The sequence below is a fragment of the Oncorhynchus mykiss genome, chromosome 17, assembly GCF_057628025.1.
Source record: "Oncorhynchus mykiss isolate SJ-2025 chromosome 17, ASM5762802v1, whole genome shotgun sequence".
Taxonomy (NCBI): Eukaryota; Metazoa; Chordata; class Actinopteri; order Salmoniformes; family Salmonidae; genus Oncorhynchus; species Oncorhynchus mykiss.
Window position 1 is genome coordinate 44,599,122 of NC_143038.1, and position 22,625 is coordinate 44,621,746.

General features: G+C 41.9%; 2 protein-coding genes across 6 annotated transcripts in view; both read left to right on the top strand.

Moving 5' to 3' along the window:
* Nucleotides 1-697: 697 nt before the first annotated feature.
* Nucleotides 698-15,573, top strand: LOC110494276 (uncharacterized). Of its 2 annotated transcripts, XM_090205698.1 has the most exons (4): nt 698-919; nt 1,063-1,433; nt 6,596-6,712; nt 14,626-15,573. In XM_090205698.1, exons 1-3 carry the CDS (start codon nt 823-825, stop codon nt 6,707-6,709), a joined length of 582 nt encoding a protein of 193 aa, XP_090061824.1. In that variant the 5' UTR covers nt 698-822; the 3' UTR covers nt 6,710-6,712; nt 14,626-15,573. The 2 variants fall into 2 exon arrangements, with proteins under 2 accessions (XP_090061824.1, XP_021424896.2); XM_021569221.3 differs by lacking the exons at nt 6,596-6,712; nt 14,626-15,573 and having other exon boundaries at nt 1,063-3,819.
* Nucleotides 15,574-15,853: 280 nt separating this feature from the next.
* The window catches only part of LOC110494279 (sodium-coupled neutral amino acid transporter 3), an 80,044-nt gene continuing 73,272 nt past the window's right edge, over nt 15,854-22,625 (top strand). The window contains exon 1 of one of the 4 annotated variants that reach the window (XM_090205699.1): nt 15,854-16,184. The gene's annotated coding sequence lies outside the window, so the exon portion shown is untranslated. The remainder of the gene's footprint in view (nt 16,185-22,625) is intronic. The other 3 variants (XM_036950364.2, XM_036950365.2, XM_036950363.2) reach the window with 3 other exon arrangements.

Here is a 22,625-nt window from a genome sequence, read left to right on the forward strand (position 1 = left end):
CAAGGTGATGTGATTGTTGTCTGTTTTGCATCAAGCCATCCCTTGATTTGGTCTTTGAGATGGTGATCTAAGGGAGTTTCGGAGGACTAATGGTCGATTTTATTCACAGGTTGTCCTGTTATTACTTTGATCCATATGGGTCTGAGCTGGACGCAATGCTGGAAAGAGGAGTTCAAGGAGGAGTTTTCCCTGACCAAACTCCACCTTTCGCTCTCTAGATCGGAGCTCCAGCTGCAGCCACAGGTATTTATGGATAGACAGACAGATGTCAGTCATGCTGATCTACTAAGATTAATTTTCACACACGGAACCATCAGGCTCCTCTTTTTGTAGACTTGGGGATTCTGAGCTTGTCCAAGGGCAACAGGTGTAGTCTTTGTATTTCAAATTAGACTACTGACTCTGTCCTCTTGTCCCTCTCTCCCAAAGTCGGGCATAGCCCCTTGGGTCTGTTTGCAAAATCACACTATTAATAGAAAAACAACAATACTTAAACTACATCAGGAGACCACTTTTGAGGTCTGGAAATGTTTTATTAAATGTAGATTTTTGGGTGTAGTTACCCTTTAATGCAGCTGAGCACCAGCAAGAGACCATTGTTAGCAATGTTTCTGTAGCGCTCATGTGATTGCAGAGTTTGCTAAACAATTGGCCACTGTATTGATGCAAATAATCATGATATTATTCTGCTAGGTAGGCATGGTCTACTTTGTTTGCTGTACAGGGTCTTCATGTTGCTCTACACCCTGATTTGGTGTATGTACTCTGGCCTGCTGTTCTCCAATCTCAAGTGGCTTCTTCAGCCACCTGACCTACTGCCTGATGGTCATCTACCACCTGGTTGCTTCCTGTAACCTGGCCTGTGCCACAGTCCTAGTCAGGTGCCACAGCAGGGACCAAATAAAGACCTGCTCTGGAGGTAGGATGCTCACAGACAGAAATGTGATGATAATAAGATGGCTGCCCATGCAGCTTTTTGTTTTAAGTGAAAGTTGAATTTCTTGATTGAATTGGTCTTTATCGAAACTAATGAACTGACTGATATCTGCTCTTCATTCTTAGGGGACCAAACTAGAGAGCGTGGAATCGGAGCAGAGCCCTTGGGTCCTTTCCCTCTCCCCTCTCTCCTCTTCATCTCCCCGAGACTGCAGTGGTTCCTCCACAGCCTGATGTGTGCCTTCTGCCTCGCTGTGTCCTTCCTCTACTGGAGCCTTGACTACCCCATGGAGAACCACCCTCTGTCCCCATTCAACCTCAAAATGCACATGGGAAATTCTGCCCAGGCCCTGCTGGACCTTCTCCTATCAGCAACGCCCATCTACCTGGCCCACTACCTCTATCAGCTCCTCATTGGCTGCCTTTACATCCTGTTTGCTGTGGTCTACTGGCTGGCAGGCCAAACCAACCTCAGTGGAAAGCCCTACATTTACAAGGTACTGGACTTTGGAGGGTGCCCCTTGGTGGCCACTCTGTGTGTGCTTTGCTTTGTTCTGGTCTGCTTTCCCCTCTGTCACTTCCTGGTGTGGAATGTGCAACTGCTGAGGAGGCAGCTGGCGGGCAGGGTAAGGGGAGAGAGGCTGAGAGGCTTGGTGGTGGGGGGAGGGGGCGGCCCGGTGCCGGTCTCCCTCTTGGACCCATTCTCCTCAGTGTTAACCCCCAGGAGGAGGGGAGAGGTCTGCGGCGATGGGGCCACTCAGTCCCTACTCTCATCCACCACCAGTCATTTCTACAGTGCTGTCACTGTCTACCTCTGAGGTCCAGTCTGAACTAACATAGAGCTTGATGCCATGTTGTTTTACATGTTCTGCATAATGTCATCCATCTGTGTTGTCCTGTCCCTGTCAGGCCAAACAATACGATGCTTAACAGATCTTCTCTTCACTTTGTAGTGTGTGGTGTTATAGTTGCCTGATCCAAAAGGTAACATCACAGTGGCCAAACTATGTTAGACTTTGTATCACCAGGGGGCAGTAACAGTATTAGTTGCTTTGATCGAACGTGTTCAGCCTTAATCAATTCAAATAGTAGGATCAATAAATTAGCCAGCTTACATGATTAACACTGAAATTCTAGAGTAGGCTCAAGTTGGGAGTGGGAGTAACAAGTCATTAATAACATGCTGGTTTTAGGGTTGTTGTTTTTTCTGAATATTGTACAAGTTTGTTAAATTGCATATTTTATCGAAACTACAAAACTGTGGATGGATCCTACTTGCAGAATACACAGGCCACTGTTGTCCTGTCCATCCTCACACAAAGCAAATAACACAGCTGCACATGAAGTCTAAAATATGAATGAGGCTTATGTGAGCAGACTGGTGTGCCAATAAGAGCAATGAAGAAAATATATGGTAATTTGACATTAAGAAAATTGTGGGACTTGCTCTACCTGTTTAAAATAATAGTTGTGGTCGTTGAAGAAGTTATTACAGTTTTTACTTAAACAAAACAAACAAAGCAGTTAAAATATAGTGAAAGTTAAATGTAAAATAATTGGTCTGATTACTTTGATATACTACTATATCAACCTTATTACTTTGGATAGAGGGGAAAGTTAGATCACACATTTCATCAGAAATAACTACACTCGGACTACTACATTTTTTTATACTCTCCTACTAAAATACCACAGTATATGACAACGTAATAATAGAGCACAGAAGACAATGAGGCATTGTTGAAGTTTTAAACAAGTCAAATATTTTATTTTTTACAACTTATTTTGATGACAGAGCGATCAGTGGGAAGAGGGCCGGAAAGGGGGAACCCCTTCCCTCAGAGCACCTCTGCTTCCAGGGGGGACACTCAAGTTAACTGAGCATAGCATATAAAGGGTCCGTTTTAGTTTTTTTTTTATGTAATTTTCTCCGTTTCTCCAGTTGTTGTTTTTATTTTTTCAGGTTTTCCCTCAAAATCACACTATTAATAGAAAAACAACAATACTTAAACTACATCAGGAGACCACTTTTGAGGTCTGGAAATGTTTTATTAAATGTAGATTTTTGGGTGTAGTTACCCTTTAATGCAGCTGAGCACCAGCAAGAGACCATTGTTAGCGATGTTTCTGTAGCGCTCATGTGATTGCAGAGTTTGCTAAACAATTGGCCACTGTATTGATGCAAATAATCATGATATTATTCTGCTAGGTAGGCATGGTCTACTTTGTAGTTAACATTTAATTGAGGAGGTTTTGGGAAAGCCTTTCCATCTCTACCAGAAGAAGGTTATCGTTAGCATCATCGCAAACGGCGACATAAGGTGTAGACATACAGTACGCGCGCGCACCGCGCACACACACAAGTTCAATACATTTAGTATTGGAAATTAGTTGCGCTATGAAGACAGCTCCCTCCAAGGCATGTGTTGCTAGGCAACCCCCCTGCAATTACCTGGGCAGTCCTGCTCCCTCGATGGCTAAAACCAGTGTGAGAAACGTGCTAATTTAGCAGACACTCTTATCCAGGGTTAAGTGCCTTGCTCAAGGGGCACATCAACAGATTTTTCACCTAGTTGGCTCAGAGATTCAAATCGGTCACCTTTCAGTTAGTGGCCCAATGCTCTTAACCGCTAGGCTACCTGCCGCCTAACAAAAGTTTGTGGTAGTGTTGTTAGACAAAGCAAGGAAAGTGAACTTCAAAACATGATGTAGTTTTATTGGAATCTGCAGCTGTTGTTGGTAACTAATGAATCTGCTAGCTTCTGACATGACTTACTGCATCTTTAATGACAGCAGTTGATATATTACTACAACGGATCTACCTCTTGAATGTTAGAAGCTATTCCTGTTCTGAGAATTAAAGGACGATTTCATACGTTCAAAGTTTTTGGTAAAGTGGTCAAAGTAGCTGATTTGTGTCAAAAGTTACATTGTTTACAGTTAATAGAATATAATGTTGGGAGTCATGTCGTCACAATGGCCCTTTAGAATTCTGAGGAAATCCCATGAAAGTGGATGGAGGACAAAAAATAAGTTTAAAAAAAGCGTAATCTTTTTTTTTTTAAGTATAAAAGATATCAAAACGTTGTATACAAGCATACTATTTCAGAACAATCGGCACGTTTTAAAGTTTGAATGACGTTTCTAGCTTAAACAGTGTAGGAGGAGTAGTGTTCCAAAGAAAAATAATATGAAGTATGATGAAGATTTAGAATGGGACATTTGCTTCGCAAGTCCCATTAATTACACGCAACCACCCCCCAATTCCTTATTCGTTTGTCACATAAAGAACTGACACATTACATTATAGCCAAAATGTACCATACTCATATTAGTATGCCATCAGTTGGAGGTAAGAGCACTACAACACACCTTTCTATCCCCCAGCACTTGGGGACTGGTAGTAGCCCAGTCTCCCTCCTGAATTGGGTGGATTAGTGTAAAGTGGGGGCAAGTCGTGACATCCCAAGTTCTTTACTGGAACTCGGCTTTTAAGGGGCAGCACAAATAATGGTTTATTCGAGCAGGTTTCATTTACTTAACAAAGATGAGGATAATAGCCCGGCAAAATTCCTGCTGCTTTCATACAATCACATCAGGTGGTGTGTGACCGGATTGGCCTGCTTGGCCCGAGTCTCCTCTCTGATTGACAGCGTGACAGCCAGGCCTCAGCAAATTAAGTGACATTAAGGCAGTCCAGTGACAGCCAGCCTTCATCTCCTTGTTGATTAATACCACAGCGACAAAATGAGAGGTCTATTCCATCTGCAGACGGTAAATGGGAACATTTTGGCAGTTGTCATCTTAGTACAACTAATTGGGGACTTGCTGGAATGCATCATATCAGTTTACAAGGAGTTTTATTTAACACAATAGCCACAGATGCACAGTCATGGGTGTAGATTTTAAGTCTGAAGAAAGGGTTAAATGTGATGCTATCTTTACTGACATTTTACCTTAGTACATATTCCTCGATTTTTTCCCAGATTTCCAGAGCATGATCTGTGATCTCTCCAGACAGAGGGTTTTGACCATTATACAGTGCCTTGCGAAAGTATTTGGCCCCCTTGAACTTTGCGACCTTTTGCCACATTTCAGGCTTCAAACATAAAGATATAAAACTGTATTTTTTGTGAAGAATCAACAACAAGTGGGACACAATCATGAAGTGGAACGACATTTATTGGATATTTCAAACTTTTTTAACAAATCAAAAACTGAAAAATTGGGCGTGCAAAATTATTCAGCCCCTTTTACTTTCAGTGCAGCAAACTCTCTCCAGAAGTTCAGTGAGGATCTCTGAATGATCCAATGTTGACCTAAATGACTAATGATGATAAATACAATCCACCTGTGTGTAATCAAGTCTCCGTATAAATGCACCTGCACTGTGATAGTCTCAGAGGTCCGTTAAAAGCGCAGAGAGCATCATGAAGAACAAGGAACACACCAGGCAGGTCCGAGATTTGGATACAAAAAGATTTCCCAAGCTTTAAACATCCCAAGGAGCACTGTGCAAGCGATAATATTGAAATGGAAGGAGTATCAGACCACTGCAAATCTACCAAGACCTGGCCGTCCCTCTAAACTTTCAGCTCATACAAGGAGAAGACTGATCAGAGATGCAGCCAAGAGGCCCATGATCACTCTGGATGAACTGCAGAGATCTACAGCTGAGGTGGGAGACTCTGTCCATAGGACAACAATCAGTCGTATATTGCACAAATCTGGCCTTTATGGAAGAGTGGCAAGAAGAAAGCCATTTCTTAAAGATATCCATAAAAAGTGTTGTTTAAAGTTTGCCACAAGCCACCTGGGAGACACACCAAACATGTGGAAGAAGGTGCTCTGGTCAGATGAAAAATTGAACTTTTTGGCAACAATGCAAAACGTTATGTTTGGCGTAAAAGCAACACAGCTGAACACACCATCCCCACTGTCAAACATGGTGGTGGCAGCATCATGGTTTGGGCCTGCTTTTCTTCAGCAGGGACAGGGAAGATGGTTAAATTGATGGGAAGATGGATGGAGCCAAATACAGGACCATTCTGGAAGAAAACCTGATGGAGTCTGCAAAAGACCTGAGACTGGGACGGAGATTTGTCTTCCAACAAGACAATGATCCAAAACATAAAGCAAAATCTGCAATGGAATGGTTCAAAAATAAACATATCCAGGTGTTAGAATGGCCAAGTCAAAGTCCAGACCTGAATCCAATCGAGAATCTGTGGAAAGAACTGAAAACTGCTGTTCACAAATGCTCTCCATCCAACCTCACTGAGCTCGAGCTGTTTTGCAAGGAGGAATGGGGAAAAAATTTCAGTCTCTCGATGTGCAAAACTGATAGAGACATACCCCAAGCGACTTACAGCTGTAATCGCAGCAAAAGGTGGCGCTACAAAGTATTAACTTAAGGGGGCTGAATCATTTTGCACGCCCAATTTTTCAGTTTTTGATTTGTTAAAAAAGTTTGAAATATCCAATAAATGTCGTTCCACTTCATGATTGTGTCCCACTTGTTGTTGATTCTTCACAAAAAAATACAGTTTTATATCTTTATGTTTGAAGCCTGAAATGTGGCAAAAGGTCACAATGTTCAAGGGGGCCGAATACTTTCGCAAGGCACTGTAAATGGAGGTCTATCTTATTCTGCCACCAGACTGGAGAAACAGCAACTTCCACACAACTGTCACCTCCTGTCAGGGTCCGGTCACACTCCATAAGCTCAAGCGCCCGTCATCCCAGCTGTCCCACTGAATACCATGCTGTGTAGTAGGTGAGTCGTGACTTGCATATTGTAGTGGGCCAGGCTATGAATGGACATATTTCAGTCACCCTGCTGTATTTCCATAACAACCACTACAAGGGGCCAGAGTGTTTTAGAGGGGATTACATATACACATTTCTAATGTCCATTTTTCTAATGACTTCTGATCCTATAGCAGATTTGTACTATAGTGAAGGCTGTCAAGGCAGATAGAAACCATTTGCAGTGTCTCTCAGAAAAGCACTCCTTGACTAATATATATACAGTATGCATTTATACAGTTTAGTTCCTAAACACTGAGCCAACTATCTTGAATAAAACTCATTCTCTGTCATTCAAATTTACATTCAAAGTTCTGCATGAAATGATTTCTCCAGTTGGCTATTCTTGGATCTGTAATTGTAATGTGGGGATGTGCACTAGAATAGTGAAAGCATAGGTTTGTTTTAGGGCATGAGGGTCTGCATTAAAATCACATCAGTGTTACAGTTTAAACTAAGGTTAGCACAAAGAACGTCACCTTGTGATACTAAATCAACCTTCCAGACTACCCATGACTCCATTCCCGCAACATGAACATGTAAGAAGCGTGTTTGATACAGTTCACCTGCAGTAATAACCTTCCAGTCATGTCACCTAATTAACCCTTAGTAATTGCAAGGACTTGGTCTTGATTTGTTGAAAATGTTGACAAATCAGACAGGCGTTGTCCCGTGTCCTCTGGCGACCCTGCTGAGTGTCTTGGTGAGACTCCTCTGGGTCCTCTGGCCCTGTTTCCACTTGGACAACATGAGGCCCAGCTATGGAGGGGTTCTGGGTTTTGTGGTAAAGGGCAGGATGCCACTGCTGGTCAGTGGAACTTTCCCATCCTTGTCTTATGGTCAACATAACTGTGTCGTCTTTCAGCAGCTTGATAGAGAATAGTTTTTCCTCAATATTTTAGAGAAATGTGTCATTTCTCCCCAGTATTTACTACCTCTATTTTAATTAAGACATATTTTCCACAATGCTGATTACCAATAACAAGCTGGTCTTTTGTGAACATTTTACCATTTGTAAATGTCTTCTGGCTAGTACAGTACCATCAGTGTCATAAATCAGAGGTAAAGTAACGGCAAAGTAAATACATGAACAATATGTCCTTCTGATTGTGGTAAACCTGTTAAGTAAAGTTCACCTTTCAGAATATACTGTAGTTCTTGTCCTCATTTTACTGGAGACATTTTGAAACCCATTTTCTTCCCTCCCAACAAAAAGCCATGGCATTTTTTCAACTTCGTATCTGAGATGACTTTAATGATCTCTAAGACAACTAAGACAGTTAGAATTACAGTTGACTCCTGTGAGGTGATCATTGGATAAGTGCATAGATAAAGGAGAAAAAACTAAATGTAATTAGATTAGTCTTTAATGCTTCCCACAGTATATCACTTTATCACTGAAATAGCCATGCATGATTCAGCGGGTGAGCCTTTAATAAGTGTAATTGAGAGATTATGTGAGGCATGTTCTCATTACACTACTATTTATTATCAAATTATACCCTATTATGAATCGGAATAAAACTGGACTTTTTGTGATTAAATGAGTGCCATGGGCTACTCTACTGCAGCATGTTATGTACTGATTGGCCTATGTTGACTGGAACAGTCTTCATAGCCTCTATTGTTCCTTTTAACATCAGAGCACTATTTCCACTATTGTCTCTGATTGTTTACGAACAACAGTCCCATTAACCGTGGCGGTCCACACCAAACTAAATCAAAGACTCTCTTTGTGCAATGACAGATCCATTTCCAAGCCATTACAGTATGTGGACTGAATGACCAGGTTTACAGTTAAAATTAGTTTGACGTAGTTGGAGATTGCAGCTTGTGTGTCTGTCATTCATGGCCAGCCCCAGGATTGCGCTGTGTCCCGTGGTTTCCCAGCAGTCCCGCTGCTGCCCCCGTCGGTTGTTTTTGGCAAGGATGAGATGAGCATGCAGTCTGCAGAAATTCTAATATGGTGTAATTGCAGACTGCAGTTCTGGGCATTTCTTGATGTGGGTGTTCCCTGATATCAGGAAATGGCCAATGATGCATGCCATTGGTCAGTTCCGGTGTTAGGAGACTGATTGTTTCTCGACACAGATGATTTGTTTACATAGTAGATTACCAGGATGACATGCTTGAGAGGGAATTTTAAATCCATGGGGCACACTAGCATTGCTTTAGATCCCTAATAAAACAAAGTAGATTGGTCCTACTACTGTTCAGATGTACAAAAATGTATCTGAAATGTAGCCGTACACATCAACAGCTGTCGTTTTATAGAATAACACAGGAAAGATGTGCACCCCACCATGACATACAAGTGTATTCGAAATGCATCCGTAGCTGCCGCAGGCCGACGCATAATTTGCACCTATCAACACGCATGAATCAGCTTGACAGAATGAGCACCACTAGGCTATCAAAGATTCTTACAGGCTTCATCGCTTTAACTTCAATCCTTTGAACTGTAGGCTACATTGCTTTCGAGTTTGTGACACTACGCAATGAGCGTAACCAAGCCGCCACTTTCTGTGCGGCACACACACACACACACACACACACACAGACACACACACACACACTATCGCAAGTATGACTTTTACAGTAGCAACTAATGTGTATGGCAAATAACAGAGTGAACATTTGCCTACTTCTTTTAGTAGGTTACACATGGTATTGGTCCTACTACTGCGACATTCAAAATGTTTAAAAAATCTGGCCTATCTGAAGTGAAGCCATATACACAACAAATGTCATTTTGCACACAAGAAAGCACACGGTGTTGAAGAGAAGCCCCACAAAGACTGGTAGCCCAAGATGCGCTCATTAAAATAGCACATACCATAACCATTGATTCAGGACCATGCACAGAAGGCTACCACCAGTCAGCATGATGAAAGGGTAACGTTAAATGCTCTGCCAATTTCAGCACCACCAAAGTGGACAGCCAGGACAACAGGAGCACTGTGCCAATAAGCTACATTGGTCATTGGTCCCTCTACCCATCAAATAACACATCTGTATATCTATCAATTGCAATTAGACCCGCAAAAGCAAGTAACGACATTAAGAATCACAGATCAATCTTAAAGATGCATTGAAGTAAAAAGCAAAGGCCTAAACTTTACATGACATAAATCATTTAGCCAAACAACCAGTAGGCTCACAGGAGGGAAAACCAATGGATGAATCATTTTGGAACAACGGCGAGTGCCATAAAGGTTGTGGCTTACCATTTAGAAGAGTTGCAGCCTCCTCAATGCTGTGTTGAACCTCATGAGAAGTTTTTGATTCCCTTCCTTTTCCTGGCGAAATGTACTTGTCAGGTCCCTCTCAAATGCCAGCTGGAAAAGTTGGGTTTTTCATTGTAACATATTCTTTGTTCAGAGTTTATGTTCACTGAATATGTTCTTCATGGTGGAGAACACATGTTTGCACATTGCTGTAGATGCCCCAATTTTTTGTTGTTGCATGTTTCAGTTCCAATAGCATAGTCGGCATTACTGACAACGGCTGTATCTTTGAAGAACACTGAGTGAGGACCATTTGTTGTTGATATGGTTGCGATTTCACTTCCCAAGAATGTGCGAGCCACAATAAACTCTGCTTCCACTGGTTCAGTTTTGGTTAGATTCAACCAGTTGTCAGGTGCTAGTGGCTGAGGTAACGGTGGTGCAGGTGCTTGTTGTGATGTTACTCTCCTGCTGCTGGTCCTAGGCCCTGGCTCTTCTCCATCGTGTTGGTCAGAAGGTGGCGTGGGGGATGGGCTGGTATTACATTTGATGATAGGCTACTCAACCTTGGGGATTTGGCCTGCAGGCTGGTCGGTGAGCTTGGCATCACTCTCAACATGGTGCTCCTCAGTTTTTTGGCTCTTGGCAGTGCCCAGACATGTTTGGATATCAATGCTGATAAAAGCGTAGCCAACTAGCTATATTTATTCAGCGTGCTGCTACCAAAACTTAACAAAGCTACTAGCTAGACTGTTATTAGCTGTAGGCCAAGCTGTCTGTAAAAGTGAAACACATTTTCCACTCTCTGTGAGAGAAAAAAAACAGCTCTGGGATCCAATGAGCTTCCTAGGCAAGGTAATGAAGGCGGTACCGTATTACATTGCATGGCTAGGTGCCCAATTAGAATGCATTTTTGGATTTGAACTACTAAATATTACATTATTACATCCCCCCCTTCCTCACCCTTCCTCAGGTCATAAGCGCACACACGGCATATAGCCTCTGTCCTGGTCTGTGCTACTGGCAGGCCCGGAAGTGCCCAATTGGCAAAACCGGGCAGAGTAATTCATATACCATTTGTATGTTTATGGGGTATCAAAAGAGCCGGCCCTGCAGGTTAGGATAATTACCGTGCTAGGTGAATTAGCGTCGCAGGTTAGGAGACTAAGGTTAGGTAAACGGTTAGTGTCAGGCTTAGCTACAATACTACAGTTGAAACAACCTTTATCCCCGACAGGAAAGAAATGGCCAGGGACCAATGGTGAGCTTCAATTGGTGTAATTTGACATAAAGAAACACCGATATCACAAAATGCCCCTAATTACGGTCTGCAATTACCCTTCTCAAAAATTCCACTCGTATGGCCCACACTGTACAAAAAAAGTTGACCTTACCAAGATATCTCTTACCATTAGAATGCATTGACTTGACGTCTTACCAAGATCAATTATCACTGGCTTGAAACAAGTCAGAATACCTTAAAACAATACAAATGATCTTGATGCATTTTCTGAGTGATCAAGATCAAAACAAATAAATGTAACAAATAAATGTAACTTCATTGTCTCAATACCATCCTTAAAATTGTAGGTAAGATTCACATTTTTTGCAGTGCACTGTGCTCCAACCCGTTCATAAGCAGAATGTGAGGAACTCACTGAGAGAAGCTCCAGCATAGTGGGATCAGTGAAGGCTTACCATATGGAGGTCAGTGAGTTCTGCAGTCCACTTGTCTAGGGACAGATCCCTGCATTTGCTAGTACAAGATAGATAGCTTGAGGTCTTCATCATATACTTCAGAAGACTTCTACTGCATCAACACAAACATACTTCAGATGACCATCCTGAACAGGATATAAGATTCTTCACATCAAAGCCTGATCTAATAGAAATATATTGAGGATTTGTGAGATTGTGGTGTCTGGTATGTCTTTGAGCCTCGATCTCTTTCAAACATCGATGTTTAATTTCAGTTCCACCCCCACCTTCCTCTCTCTTGGGGCCTCGTCCCTCTGTGTCTGGGGCTCTCATGGAGAGGCACCTGGTGTCTCCCTTCGCGGAATTCCTCCTGCAGAGAGGAACAATGCTCAGGGGTTCTTTGTTTCCAGCAGAGCGTCTGTGCACCACGGCACAGGTTCTCTAATGGGGGGGGGCTGGTGTTCCGGGTGTGTGTTTATGTGTGTGTGTTTGTGTGCGAGAGGGGGTGCTCTGTGAAGTTGTCCTGTGAACTTTCTCTGTCGCTTGAAGTCATGAGGAAATAACAAACAACACTTCAGTGGTATGACAGATGTCTCCTGTTGATGAACACTTCAGAGACTCGCTGATTACACCGGCTGGCTGTACAGCAGCATTATGTAACAGCCACAAATGCTGCATGTCAATTTAAACTGCTGCTGTCTATTGGTGCCACTCCAATAGATCTCCTGGATGATTCAGTTGGCCATGCTAGTATGACAGTTATTTTACCAGAAATGAGCCCAGCTGACTTTTTGGCTGAGATCTCAGACACTGTAGTGAATCAGGTAGTTGGGGGTTTTGAGGGCATCTGACTAAACTAAAATCCCCCAGTAATTACTGCCTGTATGTGTCTCTGTGTTTGTGTTTGATTGTCACCGCCACAGAGTTCGAAAGTTCACACCATATCAACCTCTGGATGATGACACAGCCTTCACGGATCTCGCACTGATGATGTCAGTCATTCCACTGCTGCAAATACACACAGGCAATATGTGTGTTTGTTTGTGAGAAGACATGCACGAAGCACAGTGAACATTTGAGGACACTTGCTCTAAAGTGGTCCTCAAAATACAAAACCACCATTCACAGTCAGCAACATAGTGCTGTGGAAACACCCTGTGGATATTCTTGAAATGCACAACTATTACAGCTGTGCTCCAGTTTTATTCTTGATGACTCAGATGACTTTACATTCCCACACTGATTGCTCAATTGTCGGGCATGAAAATGATGTGAGATCTTATCTCGACATGCTTCGTTTTAATCTCTATTCCTAGAACAAATCAAAGTGCTAGTCAGTAGGGAGTTTACCTAGAGCAACTCATGTTAGATGTTCTACATACTGCAGTCTCACTGAGCTCCTTTGAGACCAAATTTGGCTTGATTATTAAAATCACTAAGACGATGGAAATTAAATGGGAATCCAGCCAGTGTTGCAATGGAATTTAGTGAGGGATTTACGCAAGGCTGCCTCACTTGAGGAAAACAGGAGACCTTGACGAGCAGATCAGAACTAGATGGGGCCTCCGATACAGTAGACTCTTCATGGTGTATGCTTCTATGCCAACTGGGAATATCAGAAGCTTTAGAGTGGTTTGTCAATCATATTTATAATTGATAGTGGTCATATACTGTCCATCATAAATGTACTTTGCCTCTTAGGGTCACCATATTACACCCCCCCATGCCACCAGATTAAGAGAGATCACTAACTGGTCTCCATGGACCAACAGGGCAACCAACCACAGTGGGTCATTGACAGTTAAGGGATGACTGAGTCTGTAAAGGCACCATCGCGGAGATGTAATCACAGAATGTCATGAAACAGAATAAACACATAAAGGTTTGACTTTCATCATTTGATTTCTAAGTAGAAAAGCTTTTTGATTATTCCATGTAATGACCCTGGCCAACAGAGTCAGCATTCGAGGTACTTTCTTCAGACACCTATATGACTCACATCCTCATTCCCGCAGGCAGTGTGTCAAGTGTCATCAGTGTTAGCGCCTCTGATATCCAGCACCTGTCACAAGCCTTTGGTGATTCACTGGAACAACTGCTGACTTCCTATAGCATTCCACATTATTCTTATATCATGATCTACTCCCTCATTTCAGTAAAGAAATACATTTGCACACTCATTTCTAAAATATTCCCTCTGTTATTTGTGAGGTGCCTGCTAAACAGGAAGAAGTGCTGATGTTTCACTGTATAGTGACATCAAACATTACTCACAATATGGTGAGTCTCTCTCATTCATATGGCCTGTTGTTTATGAAAACAAAGTGAATGGCAATCATCCCCCGACAGACAAAACCAGGGGGGCCTGAAACATTGACCTTAATTGGGTTTGATCGTAACATTTCCCAACATAACTCAGCCAATTGATTGGGTGTAGTGATCTGTGAGGGCATCCTTTTCTTTCTCTGGCCCCATTATGTGCTGGAGGTAGAGGGTTTCTAGGCCCTGTGTTCATGTCCATCTCCATAGGCCACAGACACACAGGCTTGACTGGACATGCAGACGCAGCCCAAACAGACTAAGGGCCGTTTTGACGTTGTCATTGCACAAGACAGCCTGTCAAAGGTCTCTTCTTGAGGTATTTGCCCATTCAAATCCTAAACAATGGACCGTCGCTGTCATATGAGCTTTTCAGTAAAGAGTGCTATCATGGGAACATCTGATATGCAATTGAGCTACTCTAATTAGGTAAACAGGAATAGTATACCTCGTTTTGCCAATAGCTCTCGGTCTCTCTCTGTCTCTCTCTGTCTATATGCAGTGGCGATTGAGCCTCGGGGTGAGGTTATGGCTTGGAAAGCGATTAATACATTGGCCATGGATATAGTAGCCCCTCAAAATGTTATACATCAGGGATTTTTCATAATGATGTAAACCCTAACTTTTGTGCTTGTAGAGTCTCTCTGCAGTAGTATCACCTTGTGAAGGAGACAGCTGTGAAGTCACGCACAGCAGGAGAAACCAGGAGAGCCGGCACGCACTCACGTACACACACACACTTGGATGATTCTGCTGGAAGGAAATATCCACATCTTCAAGGACCAGTTACCAGGTGTCCCCTTCATTGTTCCTGTCTGATTTATCTTTCTTCATTTCCTGATAAGCCAAATAAAAGCGACAACCATAGTGTATCTATTGTGTGAGTATATTTCAAGTGTCCAAATGTAGGCTAAAGGTCGAACAGTTCCCAATGGATACAACATCTCTAATGAGAGACAGAACTGTGTCACAGTGTACATCTGCTCTGGTTCTCCACTGACCTTTGAGCTGTGCACACTGCCTGCGCCTCCATGGCCCTTCCTCACTAGGTAATCAATCCCCACCGGGCCCCCTTGGAACAGCTGCTAGGCTTCTAGATTCCAGAGGTGAAATGTCTCCTGCACTTCACACTAGGCCTGCAGTCCTCTGACGACTTCAAAGGCGATGGAGTGGCCCATCCATATAGAAGAGACACCAGAGGAATAAAGCTTGTTTGAGCATGGTATTTGTAGGCTATGTGTAGTGCACGAGCGAGTAAAATATCGCAGCTGTAATTCTGGTGTCCATAGAGTCATGTGTCCCTACTCCAATTAATCATTCACACACTGAATGTATCCTATACCCGTGATGATGAGTCTGTGAGCCTTTGTAGATAAATGCCAGAGCATCACAATCCTCATCCTATTCATAAGCTGACAGTCAATGACCCAGAAATGGTGTGTGTAAAAAAAGAGAAACTTGAAACCTGCTTCTGCATGGCATCACTGTGGAAGCTGCTTCAAAGCAGGTCACTGCAAGTGGCGACTCATTTCGCCTTGAACAGGAATGAAAGGGCCAAATAAACGACAATACTTTTAAACGAAAACACTGTCTATTTTGTGTGATATGCTCCCTTCCATATTATTGGGTAAATTGTCTATGCTCTATGATAGTTATTTAATCATGCATCTTTTGTCTTAAGTCTACACGTTGAGAAAATATAAATGTTTGTTTAATACCAAACAATCATTACAAATATGGTGCAACAGGCAATCATGGATATAATGATTTCTGCATAGTTTATTCAACGTAAAATTAAAGTGAAGAACGAAGAAATGTAAGCTGCCATGTAACAGACTAGTACATGTAATTTTGTTGCGCTCCAAGAGAGCGCGTGCCGCGTGAAAAAACGCTCCACGCGCGCTCTGGAACCGCACAATAGAACCAATTGATTGGAGGTTGCATGCAGTAGGCGGAACCTGGACACGCTCAACATCCCACATTCAATAGATTATGAGCTACATTTTTATAGTGAACACATTACATTTACACAGCAATTGAGAAGGAGCGCACACGGATCTCATAAAATATTGATTGCCGTATAACAGGTAACGGAGTGAAGAGCCACAAGACAAAGAAAAAACAGCAAAGAAGCAGATGCAAGATTCGTGTGGAGATATTCGGACTGAGTTCACATTGGCACACTAGTTATCTCTGGTAAGAGTATTATTCACCGTCAATATTCAGTGCAATGTCTTTACATAGTCGGCTATTCATCCCTTCATTCCCTTTGTGGTCGACTGAAACCATATCCAATATGGCTATCAGACAGTTTTATAGAATAGTGTTGCCATCAAGAGTCATGGCATGCATTGTAGCTCGAATAAAAATAATACTGTGAATTTATTTCGGAAATTTAAGACAGCCTATCTTCTCGAGTTAATTTCTCATAACGAATACTGTTACATTATAGTTACGTTGTTACATTATTGTTAAATTGGTGTTATATATGACTGAAGTAACGGGTCTCAGTGAGCGCTGATCCAGTTGATAACTTGAACTGCACTCTGGTCTGGTCATATCTTGGTCATCTACAATTTCACAAAGTAATTTAAGTAAAACAATGTTACTGGTCCTCTAGAGTAGGCTAGACTATACTCACCGTCAGTTTATGTTACTATCCAGCATGTGGTGTATTTGCCACAGTTCTTCAACATCTCTATAGATTCTTGGGCATTCTAATTAATGTGTTATCCCCCTTTTCGCTTAACACTTAAACGTGGCATATATACTACACTGAACAAAAATATAAATATAACATGTAAAGTGTTGGTCCCATGTTTCATGAGCTGAAATAAAATATCCCAGAAATGTTTCATGTGCACAAAAAGTGTATTTCTCTCACATTTTCTGCACAAATTTGTTTACATCCCTGTTAGTGAGCATTTCTTCTTTGCCAAGATAATCCACCCACCTGACAAGTGTGGCATATCAGAAGCTGATTAAACAGCATGATCATTACACATGTGCACCTTGTGCTGGGGTTAATAACATTGTGCAGTTTTGTCACACAACACAATGCACAGATCAAGTTTTGAGGGAGTGTGTAATTGGCATGCTGACTGCAGGAATGCCCACCAGAGCTGTTGTCAGATATTTTTATGTTAATTTCTCTACCATAAGCTGACTCCAATGTTGTTTTAGGCATTTGGCAGCACGTCCAACCGGCCTCACAACCGCAAACCATGTGTATGCCATTGTGTGGGTGAGTGGTTTGCTGATGTCAACGTTGTAAACAGTCTGCCCCATGGTGGAGGTGGGGTTATGGTATGGGCAGGTACAAGCTATGGACAATGAACACAATTGCATTTTATCGAAGGCAATTTAAATGCACAGAGATACACTGACGAGATCCTGAGCCCCATTGTTGTGCCGTTCATCTGCCGCAATCACCTCATGTTTCAGTATGATCATATCATGCACAACCCCATGTCGCAAGGATCTGGACACAATTCCTGAAAGCTGAACATTTCCATAGTCTTTCATGGCCTGCATACTCACCAGACATGTCACCCATTGAGCCTGTTTGGGATGCTCTGGATCGACGTGTACGACAGTGTGTTCCAGTTCCCACTAAAATATCCAGCAACTTCACACAGCCATTGAAGATGAGTGGGACAACATTCCACAGGCCACAACCAACAGCCTGATCAACTGAATGTGAAGGAGATGTGTCGCGCTGCATGAGGCAAATGGTGGTCACACCAGATACTGACTGGTTTTCTGATCAGATGCATATTTGCATTCCCAGTCATGTGAAATCCATATATAAGGGCCTAATGAATTTATTTCAATTGACACATTTCCTTATATGAACTGTAACTCAGTAAAATCTTTGAAATTGTTGCATGTTGCGTTTATATTTTTTGTTCAGTAAATCATAGGCCTAACTGTGTTATCATATAGGCTAGTCCAATATTGTTTTCATTTGCCCTTTGAAAATCAGACCCCTTTAGTTCCAAATGCCTCAAGTGACAAAGGCTATAGTGCATTTAGAAGCAAGTTTCTATCTAGTATGTTGGGTTGTTGTATGTAGGCCTACACCCCCACACACTAATTCTGTGTCACTCTGCACTAGACAGGTAACAAGCATTCCTAGAGACACCTGGGTTGCTGAGAATCTGCAGAGTGCAGAGCCCCTTCTGTGGGCTATTTGTAGGGAGGGCAGCAGTTGAGACTATTGTGTCTGCTGGAGCTGACAGGAGGGAGCAGGTGAGATTTCCTGTTCTGTCAGCCTGTCAGGACTGTACTGTTGATATATTGAATGAGCGCTGGCCTGTCAGTGAGTCGTGCTCTGGCTCACTCTCTCCCTTCAAACCTCCACCCCCATTCCAGAGCACTGGTTCACAGTTAGATTGGACTGAGGCTCCAGCCGGAGCTGTGTGCTCTGAACTGCAGAATCACACAAGTGTGTTTTATGGAAGGTATTTTTTGAGTGAGTGTAACTTAGCATATATTTTTATCGTAGACTTATGGGTTGAGGTTTGATTTTCATCCTTTGAGTGTCATGTCTGACTGAACATGACTCTGTGTATCTCAGCAATACAGGCAGCAGTCAGTGGGTTTGTTCAGAGCTAGTGAGAGAGATACAAGTGTAATCGTTTTCTCATTGAGCCATTATCCATGTGAAATTACTCTTGGCCGACGAGTTCTTTTCAACTTATTTGATATACAGTACCAGTCAAAAGTTTGGATACACCTTCTCATTCCAGATTTTTTATTTATTTCTACTATTTTCTACATTCTACATCAAAACTATGAAATAACACAACCAAAAAGTGTTAAACAAATCAAAATATATTTTATATTTGAGATTCTTCAAAGTAGCCAACCTTTTCCTTGATGACAACTTTGCCCACTGTTGGCATTCTCTCAACCAGCTTCATGAGGTAGTCACCTGGAATACATTTCAATTAACAGGTGTGCCTTGTTAATTTGTGGAATTGTTTTCCTTAATGCGATTGAACCAATCAGTTGTGTTGTGACATGGTAGGGGTGGTTTACAGTCGATAGCCCTATTTGGTCAGTCAATGCAGACAATTTCAAGAACTTTGAAAGATTCTTCAAGTAGAGTCGCAAACAAACATCAAGCGCTATTATGAAACTGGCTCTCATGAGGACCGCCACAGGAAAGGAAGAGTTACCTCTGCTGCAGAGGATAAGTTCATTAGAGTTAACTGCACCTCAGAAATTGCAACCCAAATATATGCTTCACAGACTTCAAGTAGACATCTCAACATCAACTGTTCAGAGAAGACAGCGTGACTCAGGCCTTCATGGTCGAATTGCTGAAAACAAACTACTACTAAATAACATCAATAAGAGACTTGCTTGGTCCAAGAAAAACGAGCAATGGACATTAGACCGGTGGAAATCTGTCCTTTGGTCTGATGAGTCCAAATTAGATATTTGGTTCCAACCACCGTGTCTTTGTGAGACGCAGAGTAGGTGAACGGGTGATCTCTGCATGTGTGGTTTTCACCCTGAAATATGGTGGTGTGATGGTGCTTTGCTGGTGACACTGATTTATTTAGAATTCAAGGAACACTTAACCAGCATTGCTACCACAGCATTCTGCAGCAATACGCCATCCCATCTGGTTTGTGCTTAGTGGGACTATCATTTGTTTTTCAAACAGGACAATGACCCAACACTAAGGGCTATTTGAACAAGGAGAGTGACGGAGTGCTGCATCAGATGACCTGGCCTCCACAATCACCCGACCTCAACCCAATTGAGATGGTTTGGGATGAGTTGGACGGCAGTGTGAAAGAAAAGCAGCCGAGTGCTCAGCATATGTGGGAACTCCTTCAAGACTGTTGTAAAAGCATTCCAGGTGAAGCTGGTTAAGAGAATGGCAAGTGTACAAAACTGTCATTAAGGTTAAGGGTGACTACTTCGAAGAAACTGAAATATATTTTGATTTGTTTAACACTTTTTTGGTTACTACATGATTCCATGTGTTATTTCATAGTTTGATGTATTCACAACTATTGTACAATGTAGAAAATAGTAAAAAATTAAGAAAAACCCTGGAATGAGTAAGTGTCCAAACATTTGACTGGTACTGTATGTGAAAACATCAAAAGTTGACATTTTAAAAACAGTGATTTTCAAAAAGATTCGCAGTGACATGGCCAGCAAGAAAATACCCTCCCTATGGCTAGAAACTTGATGCAAGTTTTGAAAATCAGTTTTACTTTTAATCCTACCCTGTGATGTCAGAATAATTTATTTAGTACCCTTATGTTTAATAAGATAATAGAAACACACTGTTTTCACATGTAAACACTGGTATGGTGCTGGAGAAAATTAATTAAAGGTTGAAAAGTGGCATAATTGCCTTGTAGAAAAGGAGGACTGTATTAAGGAGCGTTTGACTAGTTCAGAGTTCAAAGTGCCACATTGGCGCAGGGAGAAGAATGCAGATGAAGCAGGAATCCAAATAGTAGGGTTTTATTGCACACAAACACAGGAGCACATGGGGAAAGGTGGTCAGATGTGGTTTACGAGGGAAATACAAACACATGCTAACATACACGCATGACTGACACGTGCAAAAGGGATAAATAACACATGCATCTCACATGCTGGACTGACAGGAAATTGTACTAAGTAATTTGGCAGCGGAATATAAACTTTAACATCAACTAAAAATGATCTGAATGTTAACAGTTATACATATTCTTTAATAATGAAAGGTACTCACTTGTCAGTCACAAGCACACACACACACACACACACACACACACACACACACACACACACACACACACACACACACACACACACACACACACACACACACACACACACACACACACACACACACACACACAACATAAAAAGGAAAACAAGTTGGCTGCCCCATGTATTCATCAACAGGAATAAGAACGACTGGAGGGAGGAACTGCTGCTTAAATGGTCAAGGGTGTTCATGAGCAGAGTGGAGTCAGGTGAGATGAGTGGCAAAGGAGGTGCATGGCCAGAGTAGAGTTAAAACCTGGTTTCTGTCTTTAGCCTTTGTAACATGCCTTTTAAGTCCATTTGGTTTGTGCTGTTCATGTAATCCGGTCATTTAGTAATACGTTAAAACGTATATAGTTAAACATTTGACATTAATTTACAATATTAGGAGCAGTCTCAAAGTACTGAGGGACTGTATTGTGCATATCGATTTGCATAACTTCCAAAGTTCCAATGCATTCCCATAGCATAGCCAACTGGCACTATTTTATTTTCCTTACAAAAAAACGAATCTGATTTCAGTCACATTTTCTTTTCCACTTCTATAATGGTAATCTTGACGGTTCAATACAGGAGGGTGGGAGGCTAGCTCGCTTTAAGGGGTGAATTGGAACAAAAACACAGACCTAAGGCACATTTCGGGGGTAAAAGGAGCCTCGAAGGGCACTACATTAGCCTCTTGAAAGCTCCTTGTATAATCTTCTCTATGGTGTGTGAGAGTCAATGGCCTGGTAAGTAGGTAGAGGGGTTCACTTTATTCCTACATTATTGGATCAAAGAATATTATCCATTTGTAATATATACCCCTCCTGCCTACAGGTATTGCTTTACCTCGGCTGGAATGACAAGTCAACGTGAAGTGAATTAGATTTTACATTTTTGAACTCACAATGCAGTGAGGGAAGACTAAGCTCCCCTGCAGCGATTTGAGCCCCAGATACTTTTTGATGCTGTGATTTGCTGTCACTCTGAAATAATGAAATTATGGGACATCAACTTCAACAACTTGTTTTTTTGCACTCAACACTTTCACCTTAATATGATGGTTACTTGTAGCTAAGTCAGAAATTTGGGTTTGAAATGACATTGGACAGCTTTACGATTGATGTGGTTATTACATGTCTTGTAACTTTATTCACTTTTGTTTCCCCACATAGCTGAATCCAGCCACTGCTTACTATGTGCTCCTGTTCAACACAATTTCAAAGTATATCAGAATGATAAGGAACACCTCAGGGCAATAACCTAGTATGTATGATCAGACACAGTAGTCCAGATGAATTGGAGAAACCTCAGGCATGAAAGCCAAACTCTTTTTGAAGTACTGTTTGTACATTGAAGTACTTTGTAAAACCGGGACTGGGATGGGAAAAATGACCTGTAGTCTCTTAAATTGTCTAAACTACCAAGGCTAAGGAGTTAGAAGGTAGTTAGAAAATACTTTTTGGCTGACCAGTTTGAAGCAGGTAAAGTGATCTTTTTTTCTGGAAATGACTCAAAGATCTTTGGCCATCTTTGAACAGTTTTAAAACAGGGCTTAAAACTCATTATTTCACTAAGTCTTAGAAATCCCAGCACTCACACACTTTTAGATTGGCTGGAGAGAAAGTGATGAAAAGTGAGAATGCCTCCAGGTCCACCACACAATTCCATAATTTCTATTACATAAAATTATTTAATATTCTTCTGTTGGACTTCTACACCACTGCATCGGTAAAGCTCATGTGTCTGTCTCATGTGTCTGTCACAAGTTAAGTCACAATTTAACATCCATGAGCTCAGTGTTTGCGGGCTCGTGGAAGATATCTCAGAGGAAGTGCTTAAGGGAGAGCATTGATGGAGGACACCCAG

Excerpts from the sequence above, each read along its gene's own strand:
- LOC110494276 (XM_021569221.3), top strand. The coding sequence starts at position 823 with ATGGTCATCTACCACCTGGTTGCTTCCTGTAACCTGGCCTGTGCCACA. Across the intron at positions 920-1,062 it reads AATAAAGACCTGCTCTGGAG|GGGACCAAACTAGAGAGCGT; the intron begins GTAGGATGCTCA and ends CTTCATTCTTAG.